Source organism: Eleutherodactylus coqui, chromosome 12, assembly GCF_035609145.1.
Source record: "Eleutherodactylus coqui strain aEleCoq1 chromosome 12, aEleCoq1.hap1, whole genome shotgun sequence".
NCBI lineage: Eukaryota > Metazoa > Chordata > Amphibia > Anura > Eleutherodactylidae > Eleutherodactylus > Eleutherodactylus coqui.
The window spans coordinates 103597025-103623519 of record NC_089848.1 but is presented as its reverse complement, the minus strand read 5'-3'; the positions used below and the strand labels follow the sequence as shown (position 1 = coordinate 103623519).

General features: G+C 44.5%; 1 protein-coding gene across 4 annotated transcripts in view; it reads left to right on the top strand.

Annotated features, from left to right (window-relative positions):
* DIP2C (disco interacting protein 2 homolog C) overlaps nucleotides 1–26495 on the top strand; it is a 476875-nt gene that overhangs the window by 367089 nt on the left and 83291 nt on the right. For all 4 annotated transcript variants that reach the window (XM_066585296.1, XM_066585294.1, XM_066585295.1 and 1 more), the window contains 4 exons: nucleotides 2831–3039; nucleotides 15960–16074; nucleotides 17799–18000; nucleotides 19117–19226. In XM_066585296.1, coding sequence (XP_066441393.1) covers nucleotides 2831–3039; nucleotides 15960–16074; nucleotides 17799–18000; nucleotides 19117–19226 — 636 coding nt within the window. The remainder of the gene's footprint in view (nucleotides 1–2830; nucleotides 3040–15959; nucleotides 16075–17798; nucleotides 18001–19116; nucleotides 19227–26495) is intronic.

Sequence of the window (26495 nt, the reverse complement as noted above, 5' to 3'; positions counted from 1 at the left end):
TGCCAAGTATTGCAACCGAATATAAATGTTAATGCTGTGAACACAAGCTAAGACCATAAAGAATGGACTCGTATAACATTACGTAGAGGCATGGCTGCATCCCGGATCTACTATATACATACTGCCTGCACACTGCTACCTGTGCACTATCCTACCAAGAGTAATCAGACACCTGAGCAAGACTCGTTAAACATCTTTGGATGTGTGATAAGGCGCGTTGTCTTGTTGGAAGTATGGCCGACCATTCCCAGAGTATTACCACATTGTCAGCAGCACAGTATTGTCTAGAATGTCAGGATTCACCTCCGTGTTCATGAGTATTGCCACTATAACCTATCAACTGAGACCATGCTGTGTGAAACATCCCCAGACCATAATGGAACCTTTGCTAACTGTTGGCACAAGGCGTTCCCCATCATGCTCCACACCCGGGAATGTCCATTTGATTTGAAGATGGAGAAACGTGATTCCTCACTCAATAGAACATTTTTCTATTGCTCAGTTATCCAGTGATGCTCCTTGCAGCATTATAGATGGGCCGATGGTGGTAGGAAGTATGCCAACGGAGAGAATCCACTGTCATTAGGGCCAAAGGGAGTGCCATTAAATATTAACCCTTTCTAATCCAGTTTTGGATTCAGGATTTCCTAGGGGGCTCTCTCTTTCTGCCATTATACAATGGCGCGGTCTGCTGGCTAGAGCCAGTACTGCGGTATGGGACATGCTGGAGAGGCCCCCGACAACAGAGCGGGCAGTAATATACAGTAAGAATATCCTGCCGGACGTCTTCTGACATCAGAGCTGTACAGCCTTCAATCAGAATGTCTTCAGACATCAGACAGTGGATTGGAAAGGGTTAATGTCTGGAAATAAATCCTACTTTGGAGTCTTGCTCTGGTGTCCAATTACATTTGATAGGATAGTGTATAAGTAGGACTGTGCAGGCAGTATGTATAGATACCCTGTTGTACCACCTCTAGTTTGGATACAAGGTGTGATATGGGTGGGCATGAGGCTCTAGTACCCTGTTGTGCCGCCTCTAGCTTTGATACAAGATGTGATACGGGCGGGCATGGAGGCTCTAGTATCCTGTTGTATAGCCTCTAGCTTGGATACAAGATGTGATACAGTGGGCATAGAGGCTCTAGTACCCTCTTGTACCGCCTCTAGCTTGGATACAAGATGTGATACAGGGGGCATGAAGGCTCTAGTACCCTGTTGTACAGCCTAAAGCTTGGATACAAGATGTGGTACGGGTGGGCATGGAGGCCCGAGTACCCTATTGTACTGCCTCTAGCTTGGATACAAGATGTAGTACGGGTGGGCATGGAGGCTCTAGTACCCTGTTGTACCACCTCTAGCTTGGATACAAGATGTAGTACGGGTGGGAATAGGGGCATACAGGTTCCGTATGGTATCCTGTGGCATATCGCTCCACATTTACTATAACTGAGCCCAGCAAAGGTAGGATTGAGGCGTCAACACCGAGGTCTCCAGACACAAACACGGCTGTCGTCAGTGCCCAAAGTAAAGATGAAGACAACCCAGTTCTACTTTGTAGCAGTCCAGTTTTGTTGTTCATGATACCACTGCAAATGGAGACAACTGTGGGTTGGTTGTGGTCACCAAGCTGTACACGAGCGGAAAAATAGGTCCACTACACACAAGGAGCCTTCGGGGGGCCTTTTTATAGGTCAAGGGTGGAATTACTTTAAGGACCTCAGATGACCAGACGGTTCATCTAATCACAACTTCTAATCATTTGCATATTTACCTTAGATGTAACTGCATGCCTACAACTTCTACTAAGTGCTTGATTTTTTTTTCTGATAGAATGTACAATGATCTATATGGTGTCCCTATAGATAAACTCTATACACCGATCTGCTCGCAGTGGGAATATTCGAGTGTTACTCCCACTTTCCGCAACTTATACTGCAGCTCGGAAACTAAGATATATAGCGTTGTTTGGCAGAGTCCTCTGAGAAGTGGTGGTCAGTGTATAATTGTAGCACTGAAATCTATAAGCCTCAGCCCTGTAAAGCCACTTTATGTTAGTCACACTTTCCAGTGTCAGGCACTTTCCAAGAAACTTCCCATACTTTAGCTTCCTGGACCTCCGTATATAGGACATGGGGGGAGTGGAATAATGCGGTGAACTGCAGTCACATCAGCATTTTCAGACTGTAAATTAGGTTACATTTTATGGCCTTCTCAATTTAGTCATTTATGATGGATGAAATAATGCCTCCACAGCGCCACCTCTTGGAAGGTGGCTACCCTACTGAGACAATATCCAACCTTTCCACAGGCCTTCTAAGATGACTAAGGACATAAGTCAAACCAGAATATCCATGCACGCGCTCCCAGAGAGTACGAAGAGTTAAGGCCCATTTAGACACAACGATTATCGCTCAAAATTGCTGAAAGACAAAGATCAGCCTTATCAGGAGTTCATAGCGGGATACAGCTGATACTATTGTTTCAGCTGTATTCTGCTCCCTGAACACAGGCGAGGTGTGAAGAACACAGCGCTCCAGCTGTTTTCTCCATACCCCGCTCAGAGCGCACAGCTGTATACCAGGGCAGAATTTAGTGCAAGAGCATGAATTGATGGAGGTCCATTAATGGTGAGGGGATGTTTTTTTGGCACACCCTGTGGCTCGAAGGTCCAAAGAGGTCCAATGTGCTACTAGATGGGGGTGTCTAATAAATTGTCAATCGAGTGTATGTTGTCTTTGTACAATGAAAGTAGAGGTCTTACTGAAAGGGTTAACCATCTTTGTTAGTATTCTTACTATTCTGTTCTCATCTTCTACTGTTCTTACAGGTTTTCCCAATGACAAGCTCAGGAGCTCCGATCAGTGAATATCCGTTCATAAGGACCGGCCTTCTTGGATTTATTGGACCAGCTGGGCTGGTCTTCGTCGTGGGAAAAATGGATGGCCTGATGGTTGTGAGCGGACGGAGGCACAACGCTGATGATATAGTAGCAACGGCACTAGCAGTGGAACCAATGAAATTTGTCTACAGAGGAAGGTTTGTGTAAATGAGCTGATAGTATTGTCTTTATGAATAAGCTTCATTTATCTAAACTGTTTAACACTTAGACTGTCCTTGTTGCCCAAAGCAACCAATCACAGCGCAGCTTTCGTTTTTGTAGCGCACTTTTATTTTTTAAAAACTATCAGAATTACCCCGCGTGGCACGGGTCTGATTTGTTTAACTGTTTTGTGTCTGTGGTTAAAAACTTAATTTGCTACTGATACAAAGGCAATATAATAAACATAATAAAGTACAACCCGTTCAGGGTGAGCAAAGAAAAATGGCTGGGTTGCCACGTGCAGAAATCCGGTGTCTCGACAGTGGCGTTCCGAAGACATTCAAATTAAAGGGGTTGCCCGGTTACTGGACACCCCCGCTAACCCCTGAATTAAAATAATAAACTGAACTGTACTGATCCTTCCACGGCCAACGGGATCCAGCACTGCAGCCCCGCTGTGGTCCCAGTGATTTTTGTAGGTGATGATGTCATAGGAAATCAGGGCACTGCTGAGGTTGCAGTGTCATCGCCTGTTCCCATGACATCAGCGCTGACATCCAGGAGTTCAGGGAAATGACACTCCAGCCTCTCATTGGCTGCAGTGATGACCCGATTTCCTGTGACATCATCTGTCACAAGAGTCACCGGGATCACAGCGGGGCTGCAGCGTTTGAACCTGGCACCCGCTGAGGGGTCAGTACAGTCTACTTATTATTCTAATACAGGGGGCCCTATTGAAGTAGGGCTGTCCAGCAACCCATTTAATATTTCAGTTTGTAGTCTAATTTTTGGTTGGGAACAGAAGATCCTAGGGTGCTGATGCTCAGTCTAAAACCTTCCGAATTGCCTGATTTACCTATGTGGCAAGGTTGGTACATCCTGGACAAGTGATTCGGTCATTGAATTTGTATTCTGATTTTTTTGTGAACAGTAGGTCCTAGAGATAAAGCCGAATCTAAATCCCTCTGATCGCGGGATCCACGGTAATCTTCTGGCAAGCCACGTCTGTAGCCTGTCTGTCCACTCAAGTCTCAGTTATGACCTAATTGGGAACCTGATGGAAAAAGCTCGCGGTAAAGTCTGCCCGTGCATTCATTTCCTATACAGGTTCTCCAGATGGGTCCTCACAGCCACTGATGGGACCTCCTACAAGCTGAAGCCTGTGAAACCCCCCAATGGTAGTCTTTCTCTGGAGTAGAAATTGAAAATAAGACGTGTGTGTTACAAAACTGCATAGAAACTCCTTCTTAAAGTCTTGGCATTGAGATCCGTTACAGAATGGACAGATTGCGAAATAGTAAAATGAAACCTTGGAGATTCCAATCTCCGACAACTTCTCGGTCACGATTTTATTCTCTTGGCAACAACAGGGAACATGAATTCCCTTCAATCCTGCTAAAGTCAGGCTTCCTGCCATAAATGTGCAAGGTACAAATGATTCCTTTTGAATACTCTACATACCTCCAACCACTGCTTAAAGGGATTGTCTGGGAGATTGTCCCTGCTGTTCAGCCGATTCCTTGTGCTGCTGTCAATGTTGTCATTGCTGGAAGCAGATAGTGCTGACAACATTGCAGTGGCCTGGTTTGGTTCTGCAGGTACGGGAACTGTGCCTGCAATACCAACCCAGGCCACTGCACTCTGGACAGTGTAGTCTGCGTCCTGCGCTGTCCATGGTGATTAAAACACCAGGAATCAGTTGATCAGTAGAAATCCCGAGTAATGGACCCCCACCAATCATCTATCCTGTGGATAGGTCATCAATAGAAGATATCCTCATGGTCCTGGAAATCCCTTTAACCCTTTCACATTGTCATTGTAAAAAAATTCTGCTGCCTGAACATATGTATACGGTACGTGGTCAAATGGCCACGATTAAAGCCAACTCTGCAACCATTGCCAGCAGGTGTCAACTGTTGAACACAGCAGGCACCAGCTGGGTATGGGGTGGGCTTGGCGCACCACCAGTGTATTATGTATGCAGCCAAGAGGGGTTATTCGAAAAATAGAGGCACCTACATAATTCTTTACCGATTCCTGTTGCCAGTTATCTCTCCATAGTACAACCCTTGGCTGCAAAGGCCTCACACTCCATGGCCCAGGCGCTCTAATATGTCTGTATTCATCTGTTAAAGGAGCAAATACTGTACTATCAATGACCTATCCCCAGGATAGGCGGTCAATAGTTGATCAGCAGGAGTCTGCTGCTTGACACCCTGGCCGGTCAGCTATTCGGGCACCCATGGACCCCAGCTGATCAACTATTGATGACCTATCCGGAGGATAGTTCATTGATAGTATTTGCATGAAAACTCCCTTTACGACTTTATGCATATGGCCAACGATCATTGGACCGCAAGTGGATACCCGTATGTGTGCTGTCCAATATACAAGGACCCGCTCATTGCATGTGCTATGCTTGTCTATAGAAACACATGAGAATAGGGCATGCAGCAGTATTTTTTCACATGGGCCATTGGTCCGTGTGAACTTTTTGCCAGCTGATTAGCCTCATGGACTATTAGGAGGCCGTGTGCTGTCCATGAAATATACAGCCATTGTGAATGAGCGCTCAGGTTTAGGCTTTTGTATTAGAGGAGGTGGGTGATAGTACGTGATATATTATTGTAACGTGTGTACGTGTTTTTGTGGTCTGATTCTCATACCTAGAACATCATTTGGATTCCGGGTAGCCGGTCTGCCGCTGTAATTCCCTTTGATAGTTAAGCCCTTTACAAGCCTTTCACAATACCTTTGAGATAAGTGTGATTTTATGCAAACCGTGTCGCCGTCCTTCTTGTCTTTCAGTCTTTTTATAATTCACATCAAACTATTATGATATAGCCTCAGAGGACATCAATGGCCTAACAGGGTGTTCACCGCGCCGACGCCATGCCTCTACAGTGATGTGATAATGAATCTCTAAACCTGTTCCAATAAAAGCTTCAATAGTCTAGAAAATGTGGAGGGCGGAAATAATGATCGTTGTCACTGCCGCAACTCCGAGGCATTCTTAATCTGGGTCCTCAAGAAAAAAAGAAGACAGCGGTAACCGGAAGTAAAGCTAGGGGCGATTCGGAGAGTTTTTCGGTTTACGTACAGAGAGGTTAAATGCATAAAAGCCAATAAATGGGACTTGATTTTACATTGTTTTTGTAGGTTTTGTGCAAATAAGTGTTTAAAGCCTCGTACATGTGATAAAGCCCCGTTCAAATGACGTCATTTTTCAACGGGTCTGATGCTCCAGATATAGCAGCCAGTCACCGTGATAAACTTCTTGCATTTTAAGACTGTCTAGTCTACGTTTGCACTGTCTAAGGGGCCTTTTAGGTCTCAAGTCCACGGGGAAAATCAGGCCCGCCGCGGATTCTTCATGCAGAATCCCGCAGCGGGTCCCTCCTTTCCCGCGGACATGAGGCCTAAAAAGAAGAATTACTTATCTGTCCGGACGCTGTGGATCTGCCCTCCGTCGTGGCTGGATCTTCTTTCTTCGCTTGTGTTTGGCACGCCAGCACGGGCCGCGTGCATGCGCTGTGCACTCTTTTTTTTGTTTTTGAACTCCTGCTCTCCCACACCGGAGAGCAGGAATTCAGCTGCTGGTGTGCCGCAGATCTGGGCGGCTTCCATAGGCTTCAATAGAAGCCTGCGGGAGACCCGCACTAAAATGGAGCATGCTGCGGGTGTTTTCCCGCACACGCAATCCGCGCCTCGGGGGAAAATGACATCCGCGATATTTAACTACCTGCAGGTGTCCAATGCATCCCTATGGGGCGTGGATCACGCATGCGGGTGACCCGCTGCGGATCTGTCCCCATGGACATGAGGCCTTACATGGAACGATTGTTCAGATTCCCGCTGGATTGTATGTAAGGCCAAAAAAAAAACATGCCCATCCAGTTCAGCCTATTTCTTCCCAGTGTTGATCCAGAGGAAGGCAAAAAAAAAAACAACCCACGGCAGAAGCCGATTTTCACGATTTAAGGCAAAAAATTCCTTTCCGCCTCCAAACTGGCAATCAGAAAAAATCCCCGGATCAGCGACCCTTTTGAAGTTATTAATGATTATAACATTTAATATTGTATCGCTCAAGAAAGACATCCAGGCCCCTCTTATACTCTTTTATTGAGTTCACCATCACCACGTCCTCAGGCAGAGAGTTCCACCGCCTCACTGCTCTTACAGTAAAGAACCCCCTTCTATGTCAGTGTAGAGACCTTCTTTCCTCTAGATGTAGAGGGCGCCCCCTTGATATAGTCACAGTCCTGGGTATAAACAGATAATGGTAAAGATCTCTGTATTGTTCGCTAATACAGCGTTATTAGATCACCCCTCAGCCGTCTTTTTCTAAACTAAATAACCCCCATTTTGATAACCTCTCTGGGTATTGTAGTCCGCCTATTCCATATATTGCTTTAGTTTCCCCCTTTGTACCCGCTCAACCTCCGATATGTTCTTCTTGAGTACCGGTGCCCCAAACTGTCCACCATATTCCATGTGTGGTCTGACCAGTGACTTGTAAAGAGGAAGAACAATGTTCTCAGCATGCCCCCTAGATCTTTTTTGATGCCCCCATGATCTCATTTGTGTGAATCTGAACAACTAATCGTTCAGTGTAAATGCTGCCTACGACCGAATGACAAATGATTTGTTTACTTAGCATTCAGGTTGTGTAGACATAAAAATCAAACAAGGATGTGCCCATGTAAACAGGCAGTCATTCACCTATGAACAACTGCCTGTTTACTGTGAATGGAGGCGGCTGGCAGAAGGGATCTCCAGCCGCTCAGCCTCCGTTCCCTGAGCGATCTCTCCATTGTGAAAGCACAGGAACGATAATCTCTGAGACGAGTGTTGGGGGCTCAATCGTTCCTTGGAGAAAGACCCAATAAGTGTATGTTCATAGGGCAGACCGTTAGTAAATCTGCCCTCTAGTGCCCGTACAACTGTAGAAGGAAGCAACAAGGACTCAAAAGGGCGGATCTTTCATGCAGATTTCCGCAGTTGATGCACTGTGAGTCATCGTTAAATTGATTTTTTTTTGCTTGTGGGATATCGCAGATATGTACTGCGGATCATCCGCACGGAAAAAATCTGCAATCCCACCTCCCAGCCTTCTCCCCACCTCCCAGCCTTCTCCCAGCCTTCTCCCCGCCTCCCTAATTGCTTTTAACCTTCTAATCTGCAGTGAATCCGCAAAAGTATTTGCGGATGCACTGCGGATCGTAAGCTCCCATAGAAATGAATGGAGCCCATCCACTTATGATCCGCGGTAAAATGGAGCATGCCGCAATTTATTATCCACGTGTGGCATCCGCAAATCAAAACAAATCCGCAGGTGTTAAATGAAGTGCGGACGCCCAATGCTTCCCTATGGGCGGCTTGATTTGTGGATCTCGCGCTCGGATTCCGCGAATCACATCCGCCCGTGGACATTGGGCCTTAGGCTATACGCACACGGACAATTTTTTTAATGCAGTTTTTGGGCAAAAAAAATCAGACCGAAATCACCCAGAAATAGAACCCTTCATTTGAATGGGTTCTTTCACATGAGTGATTCTTCACTTGTACCAATGGTCCAAGTTTGAAAAATCGCTGCTGGACGGGGTGTCTGTGTGCTGTCTGATGCAAATTGCGGCCGCGGCTGGACTCCGGCTGCAGCGGAAAGGTGAGTATACAATTTTTTTTTATTTTAACACATTTTAGGATGACTTGCAGGGAAGGGCTTATATATTTAACCCCTTCCCGACAATTCACCCCGCGCACGCCGGCAGCCCATTGCTTTCAATGGAGCGGCTGTATTGCCGGCGCCATTGAATTCAATGGGCAAACATCATTCTTCTCTGTCACAGCTGTTACAGCTGTGGCAGAGAAGAATGATTTGTCTTCTATATGTTCTCATTGGGGTCGGCGCTGCTGCCGCCGGCCCCATTGTGCGCATATAGAGAAGAGAACAGGAATCGCAGATCGCAGATAGGTGTGATCTGCGATTTCTGTTCTATAATTTATCGGACGAGCGCATAAAAAGCGCTCATGTGTCCGATACCATTGCAAAGCAATGGTTTTATAAAATCGCCGGACGCATGCGCATGCGCAAATCGCGGCTAAAAACGCCCGTCTGACTAAGGCCTTACAGTGTATTCACATGGGCGAATTTCATACGCATGATTCCGTGATGGAAAATTCACAAGAGCGTTTTTTTCCTTGGACCAATAGTTCAAGTTAGAAAAATCACCGCATGTGCTACGTTTGTCAGTCGCTTCTTCAAGAATCGCCCTTTATATTCTCGGAGAGCATGAAAAAAACCACAATTGTATGCCATGCGATTTCCATGCGAGTGCAATACGATTTTATTGCAGGTTACTATGGTAACCGCATGAAAAAAATAACCAGGAAGTGCGTAGCCAAGAAAAATATGCATATGAAAATACATATGAAAATCGCATGAATATTTAGTTTTTCACTGACCAGATTTGCTCTCGCCCATGTGAATACAACCCAACAGTGAAAACATAGGTAGCGCCGCCCCACACCCCCATCTGCGTTTTGCACTACACTGCGGGATCCCATCTTGGGTTCCATCACATCTGTGGGAAACAACATTGTGATGAAACCATCAAACGGAAACAAACAGAAGAGTTCACGGTCGTTGGCGAGACAGATACGACTTGGGTGTCCATTTGACAAGGCTTCCAGTTTTTCCATTATATTTGGCGTATAGAAGTATTCAACTACCTTATTCAATGCGCCAAACATAATGGAAATGAACAGGAACCTTGTCAAACGCACACGATGGTAGTGTCCACTTCACTAATGACAGGGAATTTTCCATTGAGGTGTTCCGTTACAATGCTGTTTTCGGCACCCAGACTAGGAATCTCACAGCATAGTGAAGAACGCTGTAAGGATGCTCCCTTATACTAGATAGTCTTCACATACGACAGTTTATTGCCAGATTCAGGCTAGCTGATACATCTGTTGCATCTTAAGAATGTCTAGTTTAACTTTAGTCAATCTATTAGTTGGCCAAGTTACGCCAAAAATTGCACCACAATTTGACACATAATCCTGCCTTAGGCCACGCCCCCTTGCCGGACTAACCAAAAGTGTCTAAAAACACATGATAAAGTAGTTCTTAATATCTATCTATCTCGTATCTCTCTAATGTTTATCTATCTCTCAATCTCAAATCTTTCTCAATCTCATATCTCTCTGTATCTCATATCTCTCTCTCTGTATTTCATATCTCTCTCTAGCCCATATCTCTCTCTATATATCTATCCCAAATCTCTCAATCTCCTATCTCTCTATCTACCCCACCTCTCTCTCTCTCTCTCTCCCATATCTCTCTCTCTATATATATATATTCATCCCCTCTCTATATATATATTCATCCCCTATCTCTATATCTCCCTATCTATCCCATATATATCTCTCTATTTCATCTCTCTCTATCTCATATCTCGCTATCCCATATATCTCTAAATCTATCTATCCCATATATCTCTAAATCTATCTCTCTCTCTCATATATCTCTCTCTATATATTCATCCCCTATCTCTCTATTCATCCCATATCTCGCTATCTATCCCATATATCTCTAAATCTATCTCATATTTCTCTATCTCTCTCTCTCTCTCTCATATCTCTCTCTCTCATATCTCTCTCTCTCTCATATCTCTCTCTCTCTCATATCTCTCTCTCTCTCATATCTCTCTCTCTCTCATATCTCTCTCTCTCTCATATCTCTCTCTATATATATATATTCATCCCCTATCTCTATATCTCCCTATCTATCCCATATATCTCTCTCTATTTCATCTCTCTCTATCTCATATCTCGCTATCCCATATATCTCTGAAACTATCTATCCCATATATCTCTAAATCTATCTCTCTCTCTCATATCTCTCTCTCTATATATTCATCCCCTATCTCTCTATTCATCCCATATCTCGCTATCTATCCCATATATCTCTAAATCTACCTCATATTTCTCTATCTGTCTCATATCTCTCTCTCTCTCTCTCATATCTCTCTCTCTCATATCTCTCTCTCATATCTCTCTCTCATATCTCTCTCTCTCATATCTCTCTCTCTCATATCTCTCTCTCTCTCATATCTCTCTCTCTCTCATATCTCTCTCTCTCTCATATCTCTCTCTCTCTCTCATATCTCTCTCTCTCTCATATCTCTCTCTCTCTCTCTCTCATATCTCTCTCTCATATCTCTCTCTCTCATATCTCTCTCTCATATCTCTCTCTCTCATATCTCTCTCTCATATCTCTCTCTCTCTCATATCTCTCTCTCTCTCATATCTCTCTCTCTCTCTCATATCTCTCTCTCTCTCATATCTCTCTCTCTCTCATATCTCTCTCTCTCATATCTCTCTCTCTCTCATATCTCTCTCTCTATCTATATATCTATCTATCTATATATATATATATATATAGATATATATATATTCATCGCATATCTCTCTCTCGATTTCATCTCTCTCTCTCTCTCTCTCTCTCTATCTCATATCTCTCTCTCATATCTCTCATATCTCTCTCTCATATCTCTCTCATATCTCTCTCTCTCTCTCTCTCATATCTCTCTCTCTCATATCTCTCTCTCTCTCTCTCATATCTCTCTCTCTCTCATATCTCTCTCTCTCATATCTCTCTCTCTCTCTCATATCTCTCTCTCTCTCTCTATCTATATATATATATTCATCGCATATCTCTCTCTCGATTTCATATCTCTCTCTCTCTCTCTCTATCTCATATTTCTCTATCTGTCTCATATCTCTCTATCTGTCTCATATCTCTCTATCCGTCCAGTGCTCTAAAGGCTCTGCCGATAGCTGCCGGGTGTGCACTGACTCCTCTCCAAGATTATATAATAATTCCAATTACTTCTCGGTGCATTGGATTTCTAGCCAGCCCTGTACTTGTGGATAAACAATCAGTGCTGAGTATATCGGGGTCATGCAGCGTAGAAATGACATAGTGTTCTGTTTTTATTATGTTGACACAAACATGACATAAACCGAATTGCTGTCTTTCTGGGTGGAGAAATGATAAGACTCCTTGAGTTCTGCTGACAGCTCACACGGCTGCAAGCTTCAACCAGCCGATAATTACCAGAGAAGACTCATCCCGGCCAATGTCTGTCATGTTCTGACCACGTGCTGGGACCATGTCTGAAATCTTCACCTACAGATGGCTCCCCATTTTCTTCATGCTTTATTGCTACAAAATACAGGATGGGCCACAGAAAGGTAGCCCACCACAGACAATACTATGACGGAAAGAACAAGCAAGTGGATTGTTTCCCAAAGCTTTACTGATTTACACGTCTTACAACAGATGCTGAGAGTGGTCCCCGTTTATTTCTATGCCCCTCTGGGCACATTCCAAAATGTTGGCTGATACTGCCTGCAGCTCCTCAACAGTGATGATTTGGTTAGTGTTCGTCATGTTTTCCTTCATCCAGGGTACACAGATTATTGGCGTACACTTACTGCTTTAAATTTCCCCACAGTTAAAACGTATATAGATAAGTTAGAGGAACCTGCTGGCCATGTTCTCTATTAATTTGCCCAATCCATTTATTAATTTAGTTGCCCGCCTTTGTACCCACTCAAGCTCTGAAATGTCCTTCTCACCAGTGGCCAAAACTACATACCATATTCCATGTGTGGTCTGACTGGTGACTTCGAGAGAGGAAGAACAATGTTCTCCCCTGTGCCCTTAGACCTGTTTTGATTTAAACCTATGATCCTATTTGCCTTGGCAGCAGCTGCCTGACACTGGTTGCTCCAGTTAAATTTACAGTTAACTAAAATCCATGTCCAGATAAACTTCGATATTCAAAGTTAATTAGAAGAAAATTGGGACAACTATTCGGGCTCTTGACACTGAGCACCAAACGCCAATCTTCTGGTCATGTAGTGATGTTTTGTGACTCAGTTGGAGACTTTCAGTAGACCAGTACCTCATATTCTATGTATTTAAGTGACCTGATAAATGAAACCACGCTTCGCCTGTCATAAAGTACAGCAATGGGTCCAAAAGTCCTCTAGCAATCATAATTAACAGCCACTTACAGTAATTTACACGTTTAGCTTTGTCGCGCTCTTTCAGTTCCTGCACATACGTTATTTGGTATGGTTTAAGGTTCAGAGATTTCAGCACTTGCCAACACATTGTTCATCAACTTGCTGGAACAGTCGGAGTTGATTTTTGAGGACTTTTTGCAATTGTCTGTTAAATGTCACAGACAACTTTGGACACCCAGACTGACGGGGGCCTTAATTTCGTCATGTTTAGGACAGACCTGGTTTGGTGCCATTTTTGAACCAGACCGTGTAGCGAAAACTTAGCAGTTGGTTTTGTACCTGGATACTTGTCTTGACTTTGCTAGACAGGGTGCAAGGGGCTACGGTCTCCTCCAAAGAGTGTGGTCCAGGGATCGGAGGCGGGCTACTCTTCCGTGACCCAACCTGTAATTATATTTACATGAAGTCAATGAAATATGGATTGACCCTCCTTCATTCTGGTATACATCTAGTATATTTGTTCTTAGCATTCTCCTGAAATTACCAACATTCCTAGAGCTCCAACAATATTGTATGCCCTCTCTGCAATAATTAGGATGAGCAGAGTTTAGGAAAATTATGTAAAGCCCCCTCGAAGAGTGACACCTGCATTACTATACTGTAAGTTAAAGAGCTATCTTACTAAGACAACCACTACCTATTTATCCTATTAGGGTATATAGATGTAATAATAATCTTTCTTTATTTGTATAGCGCCAACTTATTCCGCAGCGCAGATGTCAAAGATTTCGAGAAGGGGGAGGGGTCTTCCTCTCAGGATCCCATCTGTGACCCAGAGTGCAGAGCTGCTAACATTTTGGGGCAAATTTACTATTGAAACAGTTTTCTGGAACCAGAAAACTTTCTTTTATGCTTTGTGCCACATTTACTGTGCATTTTAGACAGTTTTGGACACTTTCCCCCCAAAAAGAAAAGGGGGCATGGCCTAAGTGACATTGTGTGCCAAAAAGTGGCACAATTTTTGCTGTATACTAAGCCAACTAATAGATGATATAACATTAAACTAGAGTTTTTAAATCCAACAGATTTATCATGCAGCATGAGTCACTGTGATAAATCTGGTGCGTTCTAAGACTGTCTAGTCTAATTTAGTTAGTGGTCAGGCTATATTCACAGTCGATTTACTATTATTTCCCCCCCCCCCCATGCAATTTCCAAGATGGACAATTCACTTGAGTGGGTTCATTCATACAAGCAATTTTTAACTTAGGCCGATAGTCCAAGTTACAAAAATTACTGCCTATCCTATTTTCGTGCGATTCTTTTTCAAGAATTGCCCATTATTTTCTATGGGAGCATAAAAAAGGATCCCACTCGCTTGCCATGCAATTTGCATTCAGTTGTGATTTGTTGTTAACCCATATTTCTATGGAGACTACAGGATGAAAAAGAGGAAGCGCAGAGCGTTGAAAATTGCATAAACTCATCGCAAATACGGGGAAATTGCACAGAAAACGGTCAGTTTTCACTGACCAAACTCCTAAGTGTAAATACATCCTCTGTGTGAAAGCTTCAGGATTTCAGGATTTTCTTTTAACTATAGAATGAGACATAAAAATAATTTTAAAACAACAAAAAACTGAAAATTATTTTAAAATGTTTTATATAAAAACTTTGTCATTTTCTGATGACACTTTCCCTTTAAAGTATGACAGCTGGTAGCTCCAAAATTGCCCATGAAGCTTAATGTGATCAGACACATTAGATGTTTTTCCAACCCACACACCATCTTATGTGTACCAAGGTATCTGGCTGTCTCCTGATAGGATTGGGTACTTCACTTTTAAAATACCTGGTTCCTTGTTCCCTTGATAGGTGAGTGTCATGGTTCATCGGCCATGTTGGATCAGCACTAGGGTGACGTCACAGTGACAGCCGCGGCCCATGTGATCCACAAATTAGCAATTCTCTGAGGGTGTGTGGATGGATTGGTTGGCTGGGAGGCGTGCCTCTCAGCCGGCCAATCAGTGCCTTTCTGTATACATTTATTCCGGCTCCTCCTTTTGGAAGACGTTCATTATGCTTCTAGTTTCTACATGTTGTTGGTCACGGTGGCGGCTCCTGTCCTGCTCTGTCAGGTGTAAAGGATATTCTGGGGTTCTATGACATCTATCTCCTGGCTGTTTTGCTATTGTATTTCATCTAGTTCATTGCATGCTTGTTTCCATTTTTATAATATCCATTGTTATATTCTGCAGCAAATGGCATCCCTATTTTCCAACTAGGGTGAGTCAGGGTCACCCTTATCAGGGCGAATGTTCCATTTTTATGTAGGGTCTCATCACATTAGTACTTTATGGTCAGATTTTCCGTTCCCTCACATTTTGGTTTATCATGAATATTTTTGTTCTTTGTGTTAATATATTCTGTGTATGTCCGTCCTCTTTAGGACAATAAATTATGTCCGATCTGGACGAGGTGTTTTGTATCTAGCTTGGACGTGACAATAAGTCACTGCAGGGGTTCATTGTACTTGCCCCATTGAAAGCCCATGAATGCTCCACTGAGACAAGTGTGCATACTGTATGTATTGGGAGACGTAATGGCTATATACGGTGTATGGACACTTTAAGATGTGCAGAGTTCAAAATAGAGAGCTGGTGGTCACCGGTGATCTTGTCTTCCCAACAGGCATCTCTACACATGCATAATTAATTTGAACATTAACACTATGCAGATTTTCTAGGATTTGAATTCTGATTGATACCCTTCCCCTTTTTATGGTTCCTGTAGTTTATTTTCCATGTAAGCCTCAATCTCCCTACTTTCTTGACTTGCACATCGTATAACTTTGGTATGTGTTGTCTTTGTGCAGGATAGCCGTCTTCTCAGTGAATGTCCTGCATGATGAGAGGATAGTTATTGTTGCGGAGCAGCGGCCGGACTCCACGGAGGAGGACAGCTTCCAGTGGATGAGTAGAGTCCTACAGGTGAGAAAAACCATATGCTTTGGGTAGAGTTGGGGAAAAGGGATGGAAGAAGCTGGACTTGACTTTGTCTAACGCCTTATTTAAGGCATATCTGAATTTTAAGGTGAATAAGCTGCCGTGTGTACATGAGGAATGATAAAGAATATATCTGACTACCATGTGACTTGTGCCCTGCATTTATCACCAGTTTTCCCCTAAGCAGTTTTTATCTCTAATTCTCAGTTTTCGTTGGGTGTAGACTGCTGTTATGATGTCTTCTATACACTGTACACACAGAGAAGAGGAGATTCTGATCCTCTCTCTCATATACAGAGAAGCAGAATGGAGGACATTATATGGCAGTAATGAGCAGTGTGCATGTGATTCCAGTAGCTGTCAGACAGTATACACTTACTATTAGCTGCTGCAGCATCTCTGTGAGTCTGTCTGCTTGTATCTCTCGGCTCCTCCTTTCTCTCCATAGACTTCTATGGGCAGCATGTAATCTAATCTGTCAGTGAGCTTTCAGTCTTATCTACCAAGACAGATTTAGCACCTTTTCATAGTTAGTGTACAGTTTAATTTGGATAAGGGGGGAGGAAATGAGCAGACATTTTTCTCTAGTGATTTATGCAAAGGTTGTTGGAAGGTTAGAGACCATTTAAAGTGTTCCTGAGTTTTCAACACTTTTTCTAAAATATACCAGGTTCTCCCTTCACTGTTGTTTGCTGCTGTTTGCACAGTTTCATATCTGTAAGTTCTGATTTTCAGGTGGTCTTCCCCAATTTTCTGTTGCCCTGTTTGTAAACCACTTGCAAGGAGAGGGGCATGTAGTGAGCCTAGCATTCTACCAGTAGTTCCCTATCCTGACTTCTTTGCCCTGACTTTCCATGCTGCATTGCACTGCTCCTATCAGCAGGGATGCAGTATCTAAATACCTGCCCCTCTGCTTTCTCACTATGGTTATGCATTTAGAGACATTCCGGGGAAAATGGTTAGTAAACCCATTATACTGTGTGTGGTTTCTGTGCACAGGCACACACCAACATGCTGTAACAGCAGGAGAGGTAGAGATTACGGAGATCGTTATCACAGTGTCTGCAAATCTGTCAACCTGCAGCCTTGGATTGCAAGGGAGCTGCCTGTGAAGATAGCTCCTTTCCCTATAGCTATAGAAATGTCCCTGTATTCTTGTTACTACAGAAGCTCTGTACCTAACAACATAGAGTGGATTGCAGAGAAGCTGGAAGGGAGACCCCTAGTGACAGCCGCTTCAAACGTGATTTACAGCGGTAAAGAAACACAATTTGTTAATGCAAGTATATTACAGAAATTACGAGACTAACACAAGCTAGTAGATGAGCAGAAGTTGTCTGAAAAGTTAGTGCCCCTTTAAGTAGTAACATTTACAGAACTGTCCTACAGTATCACTCTGAAGGTCTTCAGAAGAAGTGAAGGATATGAAGTCCTCTTCTGTCCCTCTAAAACAAGGCGTATACAGAACCCGTATACTAGGGTTGATACTGTATGGTCTCACTTTATTTAGAGTGGGAGGTATCTGTCCTTCCTGCATGACATCTACTATACATACCAATGGAGAAGATGTCATGTGATGGTGTCTTTATTTTTAATTTCTCCTAAATCGAAAAGCCCCATGCAAGTGTGAATGATCTGGATATGACCTGCCGCCGCGTGGAGATTTGCATATGTAGTAATAATTTCTACTGCTCTTGTCTTTCCTGTAGGCAATCGATAGTATACATCAAGTTGGAGTCTACTGTCTAGCTCTAGTACCAGCAAACACACTCCCCAAAACCCCTTTAGGTGGTATTCACCTGTCAGAGACCAAGCAACTGTTCCTTGAGGGGTCACTCCATCCGTGCAATGTGCTCATGTGTCCGCACACGTGTGTGACGAACCTTCCTAAACCAAGACAGAAACAGCCAGGTGAGACCAAGATGGGACCTTGTCTACCAATTCTAGGTTCTTCAGCACGGGGCAACAGAGATCTGGAGTCATCTGACCAGCAGATGTTTTCCACTGCTTAGTAATACAAATTTTGCATTTTTTTGACCCCTGGAGTGTCCCTTTCTGTTTCTCTTAGACACAATGGCACTGGAACTGGTCGTCTGTTGTTCTAGTCCATCCGTGCTAAGCAACGAACAGTTGTGTGCTCAGACATGTTAGTTGTAGCACCAGCGTTGTATTCGGTTGCTTTTAACTGTACAACGCATTTAACATCTGTTGGTCAGAATGATTCCTGACATCCTCCTCTGACCCCTTTCGTTGTCGAAATGTTTACATCCACAGTATCCGCTTTTACTGGATATTTTTCTCCATCACACCATTCTCTATATACTCTCCGTATATGTTAGCAGTCGGTTGCTATGTAGCATTCTCAGAGATTGCCAATTATTAATGGGTGAGCACTAATGACACATGGTTAAAAGGAATCTGCAACACATGTTTAACCTAAAAAGTGTTGCATGGTGAACATGTACCTTACGATTACCATAGACATGACATTTTTAATTTTCTGGTAAACTGGATTTGGTTTAACCAGTTGACCAGTTCTGAAAAATTAATGACCTAACCTCAGGATAGCTGATCGGCGAGGGTCTGCCCCCTGGGCCAATCAGCTGTTCACCAGGCCGCTGTTTCGGTATGTGGAGCAGGAATCAGACTGCTTCATACATTGAACAGGGTCCCAGCCTAGTACTTTAATGGTACCTGTGTCTGCAATGCCCTGCCCGGCAATAGAGTGTAGAGAACCATCTGCCTCCTGCTCTGGATACCAAAAGAAAGGCCTATTGAACCGCTGATTGGCTGGGGTCCTGGTCGGTAGACCCTTTGAAGATCATCAATTGTTGATCGAGTGTATCCTGAGGTTAGGTCATAATTTTTTTAAGAGCTGAACAACCCTTTTAGTATGTCTTAATTGGTATATACAGTGTTTATAGTGGTAGAAATATATAATAATTGACCCAGATGGGAATTAACAAAAACATTTCTATAAACTTTCATTACCATCAAACTTAGATGCTTCCTTTTTTGTCCCTGTAGAAATTGGCCCTGCCTCTGTGATGGTGGGGAACCTGGTCTCTGGTAAGAGGATCGCACAGGCCAGTGGAAGGGACCTGGGACAGCTAGAAGACAATGATCAGGCCAGAAAGGTAAGCAGTGTCCAATCTACCGATAGATTTACCTATAAATAGTCCTAAATCATCAGAATGTTGATGAAGCTTTTATGAAAGATGCAGAAACGGATGTGGATTACTGTAATGTTCTAGGCTGATTATGAGAGCCTGTAGATTTAGGGTTATTCTTTGGGACCTTGAGGGTAAGTAAGGTACATGTACATCTCATCTGTTTATTGCAGTCTGTAATCCACCTCTTGCCTCATTTCTAACAAGGTCCAAGGATTCTACTTTTTCATGTTGGCTCCTGTATAATAGTGCAAGTCCACCATAAGTTGGGCAGAAAGTTAGTGATGTTTTGTAGTACAGCGATGATAGAATGCTTGTAAACTACAAGTGATTAAGACGTACCTGCATGTCCAGATGACCTTTAAGAATAAGCTGCCTTGTGTGTACATGAGGAGGAACACTATTCTTGGCCATTATTTGACTTGTTTCCTCCACTTATTACCTGTTTTCCCATCTAAGGGGCTAACCACACTGCCATATTTTGCCTCGTTTGGAATACAGAGCAGTATCCTGGCCTGACGCGACCTACGAGCATCATACGTTCTTGTGATATTCGGAGTTCAAGTCAGGTGACTCATGGTCAGGTCACAACAGTGTGTTTGCCCTAATCTTCTAATCTCTATGAGCTGCTGGGTGTATACTGCTGCTCTAATGTCTCCATACATGCACACATACAGGAGAGCAGGATCTCTTGTCTATCTCTCAACAGGTGGGTTTGAACGTTCCCAAACCTCTAAAATGAGCGAATAACTGTCTGAGACCCGTAAAAGACCTCCTCTGTAAGATTTGAACCTAGGATCCCAGATTTGCAGGGCGACAATGCTAATCACTAAGACACTATGCTTCTTCTGCCTTCTTCTTCCTGCTCCTGGAGGTGGGTAAAAAGAAGAAACACAATAGAAAACTCCATGCAGATGTTGTCCTTGGTCATATTTGTACCTAGGATGCCAGTGCTGCAAGGCAACAGCACTAACTAGAATCCCCCTCCTTCTTTTCTCTTCCTCCTCCCGTCTTTTCTCTTCCTCCCTTCCCGTCTTTTCTCTTCCTCCCTTCCCGTCTTTTCTCTTCCTCCCTTCCCGTCTTTTCTCTTCCATCCTTACCGTCTTTTCTCTTCTTCCTCCCTTCCCGTCTTTTCTCTTCTTCCTCCCTTCCCGTCTTTTCTCTTCTTCCTCCCTTCCCGTCGTTTCTCCTCCTCCCTTCCCGTCGTTTCTCCTCCTCCCTTCCCGTCTTTTCTCTTCTTCCTCCCTTCCCGTCTTTTCTCTTCTTCCTCCCTTCCCGTCGTTTCTCCTCCTCCCTTCCCGTCGTTTCTCCTCCTCCCTTCCCGTCGTTTCTCCTCCTCCCTTCCCCTCGTTTCTCCTCCTCCCTTCCCCTCGTTTCTCCTCCTCCCTTCCCCTCGTTTCTCCTCCTCCCTTCCCCTCGTTTCTCCTCCTCTCTTCCCCTCGTTTCTCCTCCTCCCTTCCCCTCGTTTCTCCTCCTCCCTTCCCCTCGTTTCTCCTCCTCCCTTCCCCTCGTTTCTCCTCCTCCCTTCCCCTCGTTTCTCCTCCTCCCTTCCCCTCGTTTCTCCTCCTCCCTTCCCCTCGTTTCTCCTCCTCCCTTCCCCTCGTTTCTCCTCCTCCCTTCCCCTCGTTTCTCCTCCTCCCTTCCCCTCGTTCCTCCTCCACCCTTCCCCTCGTTCCTCCTCCTCCCTTCCCCTCGTTCCTCCTCCTCCCTTCCCCTCGTTCCTCCTCCTCCCTTCCCCTCGTTTCTCCTCCTCCCTTCCCCTCGTTTCTCCTCCTCCCTTCCCCTCGTTTCTCCTCCTCCCTTCCCCTCGTTTCTCCTCCCCCCTCCCCCTCGTTTCTCCTCCTCCCTCCCCCTCGTTTCTCCTCCTCCCTCCCCCTCGTTTCTCCTCCTCCCTCCCCCTCGTTTCTCCTCCTCCCTTCCCCTCGTTTCTCCTCCTCCCTTCCCCTCGTTTCTCCTCCTCCTTTCCCCTCGTTTCTCCTCCTCCCTTCCCCTCGTTTCTCCTCCTCCCTTCCCCTCGTTTCTCCTCCTCCCTTCCCCTCGTTTCTCCTCCTCCCTTCTCCTCGTTTCTCCTCCTCCCTTCCCCTCGTTTCTCCTCCTCCCTTCCCCTCGTTTCTCCTCCTCCCTTCCCCTCGTTCCTCCTCCTCCCTTCCCCTCGTTCCTCCTCCTCCCTCCCCCTCGTTTCTCCTCCTCCCTCCCCCTCGTTTCTCCTCCTCCCTCCCCCTCGTTTCTCCTCCTCCCTCCCCCTCGTTTCTCCTCCTCCCTCCCCCTCGTTTCTCCTCCTCCCTCCCCCTCGTTTCTCCTCCTCCCTCCCCCTCGTTTCTCCTCCTCCCTCCCCCTCGTTTCTCCTTCTCCTTTCTTCATTCAGGGTTCCACTGTTTCGGTTTGCTCAACACTATCCAATAGTCTAATAGAGATGAATGTACTGTAGTAGTAGTGTGTACACATGTCCACTGCTCCATTCATTCGAGGACACTCTGAACCCCCATTCTTGTGACTGGTGGAGGTCCCAGCAGTTGGTCCCCCCGTGATCAGACACTTAAAATCCCTTATCATGTAGATAGGGAAAATCTTTACAACTTGGGACATCTCCTTTAAGTGTAAAGCCACGATGAGTCGGTTGATGTTCGAACGTCTTCATGAAATGATGATCTCAACTCCTCATTTGCCTTTTGCTTTGTTATTACCTTGTAAAAATAAAAATCATGTTTCCCATTTCCGAAGTAATGCAGAGTGACATTGTAATTTAGACTTGGAAGGAACGCGCTGCTTGTTTCTGACCTATGGTTTATAGACGACCTATCACTTCATCAACGTGTTAATATTGATCCGCGTGAAATAAATAACAATTACTGGATGCGGACTCCAGCGAAAATACACTTCTCATATTGTTCTAAATGTCAGGACGGTCCGACTCCTCGTTAGCTTAGATTAACCCCTTTGTGGTACTTCTGCCTGTACTTTCACCCCATTGCGATCTCATTAAGGATGAAAAAAATGCTTGACGGACACTTTTCTATATAATACAGGAGCATTCCGGTCCTCTATTCCATCACTGAGGCTGTTGTGGCCGGTGACCATTGTCATAACCATTGCTTTATTTTCATAGAACAATTGTTTCTGACTGTTGATTCCATCAAATAGAAAAAGTTTTGGACTTGTCAGAAAGTTTCTCATACTCCACTTGGAAAAAAAGTGCAAGTGCTACTTTTTCATGCGAAAGTGTTGATAACTGCAAGGAACGGCATCCATAATATTACGTCCGAGCTGGACGCAATAATAATGTCCTGAAAGGATGAGTATATACAGGTACGCTCTAGTTCAAACATGGATAGAACAAAACGGAGATAAAGGCAAAACTGACCCTAACCTCACAGATACGGAAAGACCCTACCCTACACATCAGGAACCTGAGCGACCCCGGCCCTCCGTAGAGGGCAACAGGGAAAGCAAATATAAGAAGCACAAATATTCAGGAGCTACAATGTAACAAACACCGCAGATACAGAATAATAGTTAACAAACAGCTGACTTAGATCAGGCAGAAACAGCAGACCAGATCAGATACAACTTCAGAGTCTACCACCGAGTCAGACAAGGGTCAATCTGACAGGGAGTCGCAGACGAGACCCAATCTTCAATAGTTTTATTGTAGTCTAGTGCATAAAATACAGAGTAAATACCAATGTTACATGCGTATTTGCGGCATACTGCACATTACGCATGTAATATGCGGGCTAAAGACGCTCATCTGAGTAAGCCCTTACTGGAAGAAGATCCAAGCAGCCAATGGCTTTACGAAACTGAATATAGATCACCATAGAACCATATGGCGACCTAAGGTGAGTTCAGTAGAACTGCAGGAGTTCTGGTTTTAATGCTGTAAGCAATTTTCACCTCTTCAATTGGAAAGGTGACATCTACTGCGGATCTACATCAAAAACTGTGTTTAAAAATGTGCACCATTCACGTGGTTTTTGACACAATTTTGATGTGGGTTTTGGTACAGATTTGGAAAATCCTCACCATTTCCGCTAAGTGTAAAGGTACCTGGAAGTGACCATCACCTGATCGGCGGTGACGGGCTCAATAGTGGTTGCCGGTGAGGGATGTGATCTGCAGGGAGGACTTAGTAAGAGGAGCAGCGTTGCAGAATGCAATCCGTTGCGGATCTGCAGTTGAAACGGAATCAAAATCCCCACAAGTGGTGCAGATTTTGACTCCTTTTTTGATGCGTGAATGCAGCAAATTTTGCCAGGTAATGTATGTAAGTGGAGGTTTGACCCTGCGCACATACAGATGTAGGGCGTCTCCTTCATTATTGGCTCACAGTTGGCTTACATTTATATGTCGTGACATCATTTTCCATCCCAGGACGGATATATTCTGCGCTTTCTGCAGTATGTGCTGTACGTTGTATACAGAATTAGATTCTGCGCACGGATCTGTATATTTTATAACGAACTCTGTTCATGTTTTCACACTCATAAGTTAGTGTCGGTCGTGTTGGCCGGGCTTCTGACAGCAGATTTAGTCTACATCTTCCGCATCGTCCAAAACATTAAATCAGGAAAAAATATGACCGTGTGCGGAGACACAAGCAGGAAAAATCAAGTGGTTTGGGGCTTTGCTTGTAATAACAAATCTCACGGGATAGAATAGAGCAAGTCGGGCAAATAAATCTCTTATGAATAATCTGAAGAGCGCCGCATGTCTTCCATTTACCTCGGCGCTAAAATTGTCAAAGTTATAATACTTGTCAGTATACTGAATGGCCCCTTTATTGGAGACCCCGCTTGTGTCATGATTGGCTCTTCCCTGTATGGAGATGAGACCTGTGACTCCGGAGTGCAGCGTAACATCACAGGACAAGTTTCAGTGTGAATGCATATTAGATGGGAAAATCCAGCGATCTGAGCGATTCCAATGAGGCCGGGTCATCGGTGCTAGGCCAGCTCGGGCTGGGATGTCGCTGCCAACCTTGTGGGGTTTTCTCATGTAACTGTGTAGAGAGAATACAAAGAATAGCGCGATCAAGGAAAACAGTCAGCAAAAGGGGATCCTGTGGATGTAAATATCTTGTCACTAAAGGGGTCAGAGGAGAATGTCAAGAATTTGACCAACAGGCGCTGCACAGTCAAGAACAGCCAAGTACATTGGAAATGTTTCAACTAACGTGTCCGAAAGCACAACTTGTTGTTCTTTAGCACGGACGGGCTATAACAGCAGACCAATTGTTCCAACACAATTGTGTCGAAGGCAACAGAAAGAAGAGACTCCAGGGGGCAAAAGCGTACATAAAATGTGATCAGTGAGTAATTGAAAAAATCCTCTGGTCAGATGAATACAGATTTCTGTTGCCCCGTGCTGATGGGAGGTCATAATTTGGTACAAGCACCATGAATCGATGACCCCTTCCCGTCAGCTGGTCAGAACATGTCAGCACCTTCATCTAACTTGTGACAACTACAAGAAGCTTCCTGTCCGCAGGGGCCAATATTCCTGCAGAACGATTTCATCACCTAGTGGAATCCATGACATGATGAATTACGACAGTGCTGAAAGCCAAAGGAGATCCAACGCGCCACTGGATGGGGGTCTCAAAACAAAGGGGCCATTTACTGTACGATTGGGGTCCCTGAAATAATACATGGTGACATGCTGTTAATGCTTTTTCTTCACATCACATAATTTTCCATTACGGTTACCTTCAGTAATCAGCAGTATTCTATAGGAGTCTTTAATGACCGTGGACCACACACGGCAACTGAAGCTCGGCAAGAGCGGCTCCGACCTCTGCAACCGAATGGCCCCGCCTGGCGCTGCCTCTCCCAACGCCACTTGCGTACTTTCAGCCGTAGATGCAGTTACTAATATGAGCGCGGCACTTTAAGAACACAACAAGTGGCTTTGCTGTTCTTTCTGCCTCTGTCCATAATAATGTACGTTGTATTGTGATGATCCCACGCGGGCGCCATCCACAGTCCAGTCAATGCGCTGCCGTGACCTTAATTAATTTCTTTCTACATGGGCATTAATCATGTAGTCACAAGCGAGGAGCCGGACCTGAAGTTCTGCAGCCACTATGTGTTTGCAGATTGCAATGTTTTGGCAGCGTTCCGGGGTGACTCATAGAAGCTACAAAAAGAAGAAACCGAGTCCGTTCCCAGAAGGCTCGCACCTCTGAAGTAGTGCGCATCACCCCATCACTGCTACAGCGACCACCAGCAGCGCTGTGTATAACGGAGAGGCGCTGACCACTTTTAGTTTTCTTTGCCTTTCGCCTCCATAGTTCCATTCCTTGTGGTATACTGTGCGTATTTGCTCTGTATATTATCATGAATACGTAATATTCATCCCATGCCAATTTAAAGGAATATTCTGTCATTTGGTATCAATTGTTGCCAGATTAAGGGTAAACTCACACGCCCGCACCAAAAACTGCGTCACATCCAGATCAAAAGCAGCATGATGGATTTTGACGTTTCACCCATTCAGTTGAAAGGGTGAAATCTGCTGCATCAAAACTGTGTCAAAATCTGCACCAAATGTCGCAGAATTTGATGAGGATTTTGGTACAGATCCACGAAATCTGCTCTGTATGAACATGCCCCTCATGGTCCGCTCATGCATAGCAGAAGTGGTGAGGCTTTGCCACAGTGGAAAATCCACACCAAAATGCATGTCCGATTCTTGACAAAAACTGCACCATTGTTTCGGATTTTGACTCGGATCCACAGCAGACTTTACCAATCCAATCAAAAGATCGAAATCTGCTATGGATCTACGGCAGAAACTGCATCTAAATCCACACCAAATGGTGTGGAAATTGAAGTGCATTTTGGTGCAGATCCACCCAAAATCCACATTGATAAATATGCTGTGGTTCTCGGTACATATGAGATGCAAAATCCGCGACGTGTGAACGTAACCTCAGGGGATCGGTGCAGCTTATCCACAGTGAAAAGTCTGTATCAAAAACCATGGATTTTGAGGTGGACCTGCAGCAGACTTCACACCTTCAGACGAAAGAGTGAAATCTGCTGCAGATCCACAGAAAATACTTGGTGAAAACGGTGCAGATTTTGATGCTGATTTGAATGCAGATCCACACGAAAACCCTCTACGTGTGAACATACCCTTAAAGAATTTTACTGTATTTCACAGTCATCGTGTACCAGAACATTTAAGCAGGCCTCATCTGAACAAGTCACATTGAAAGGGGTTTTCCACCCTTTA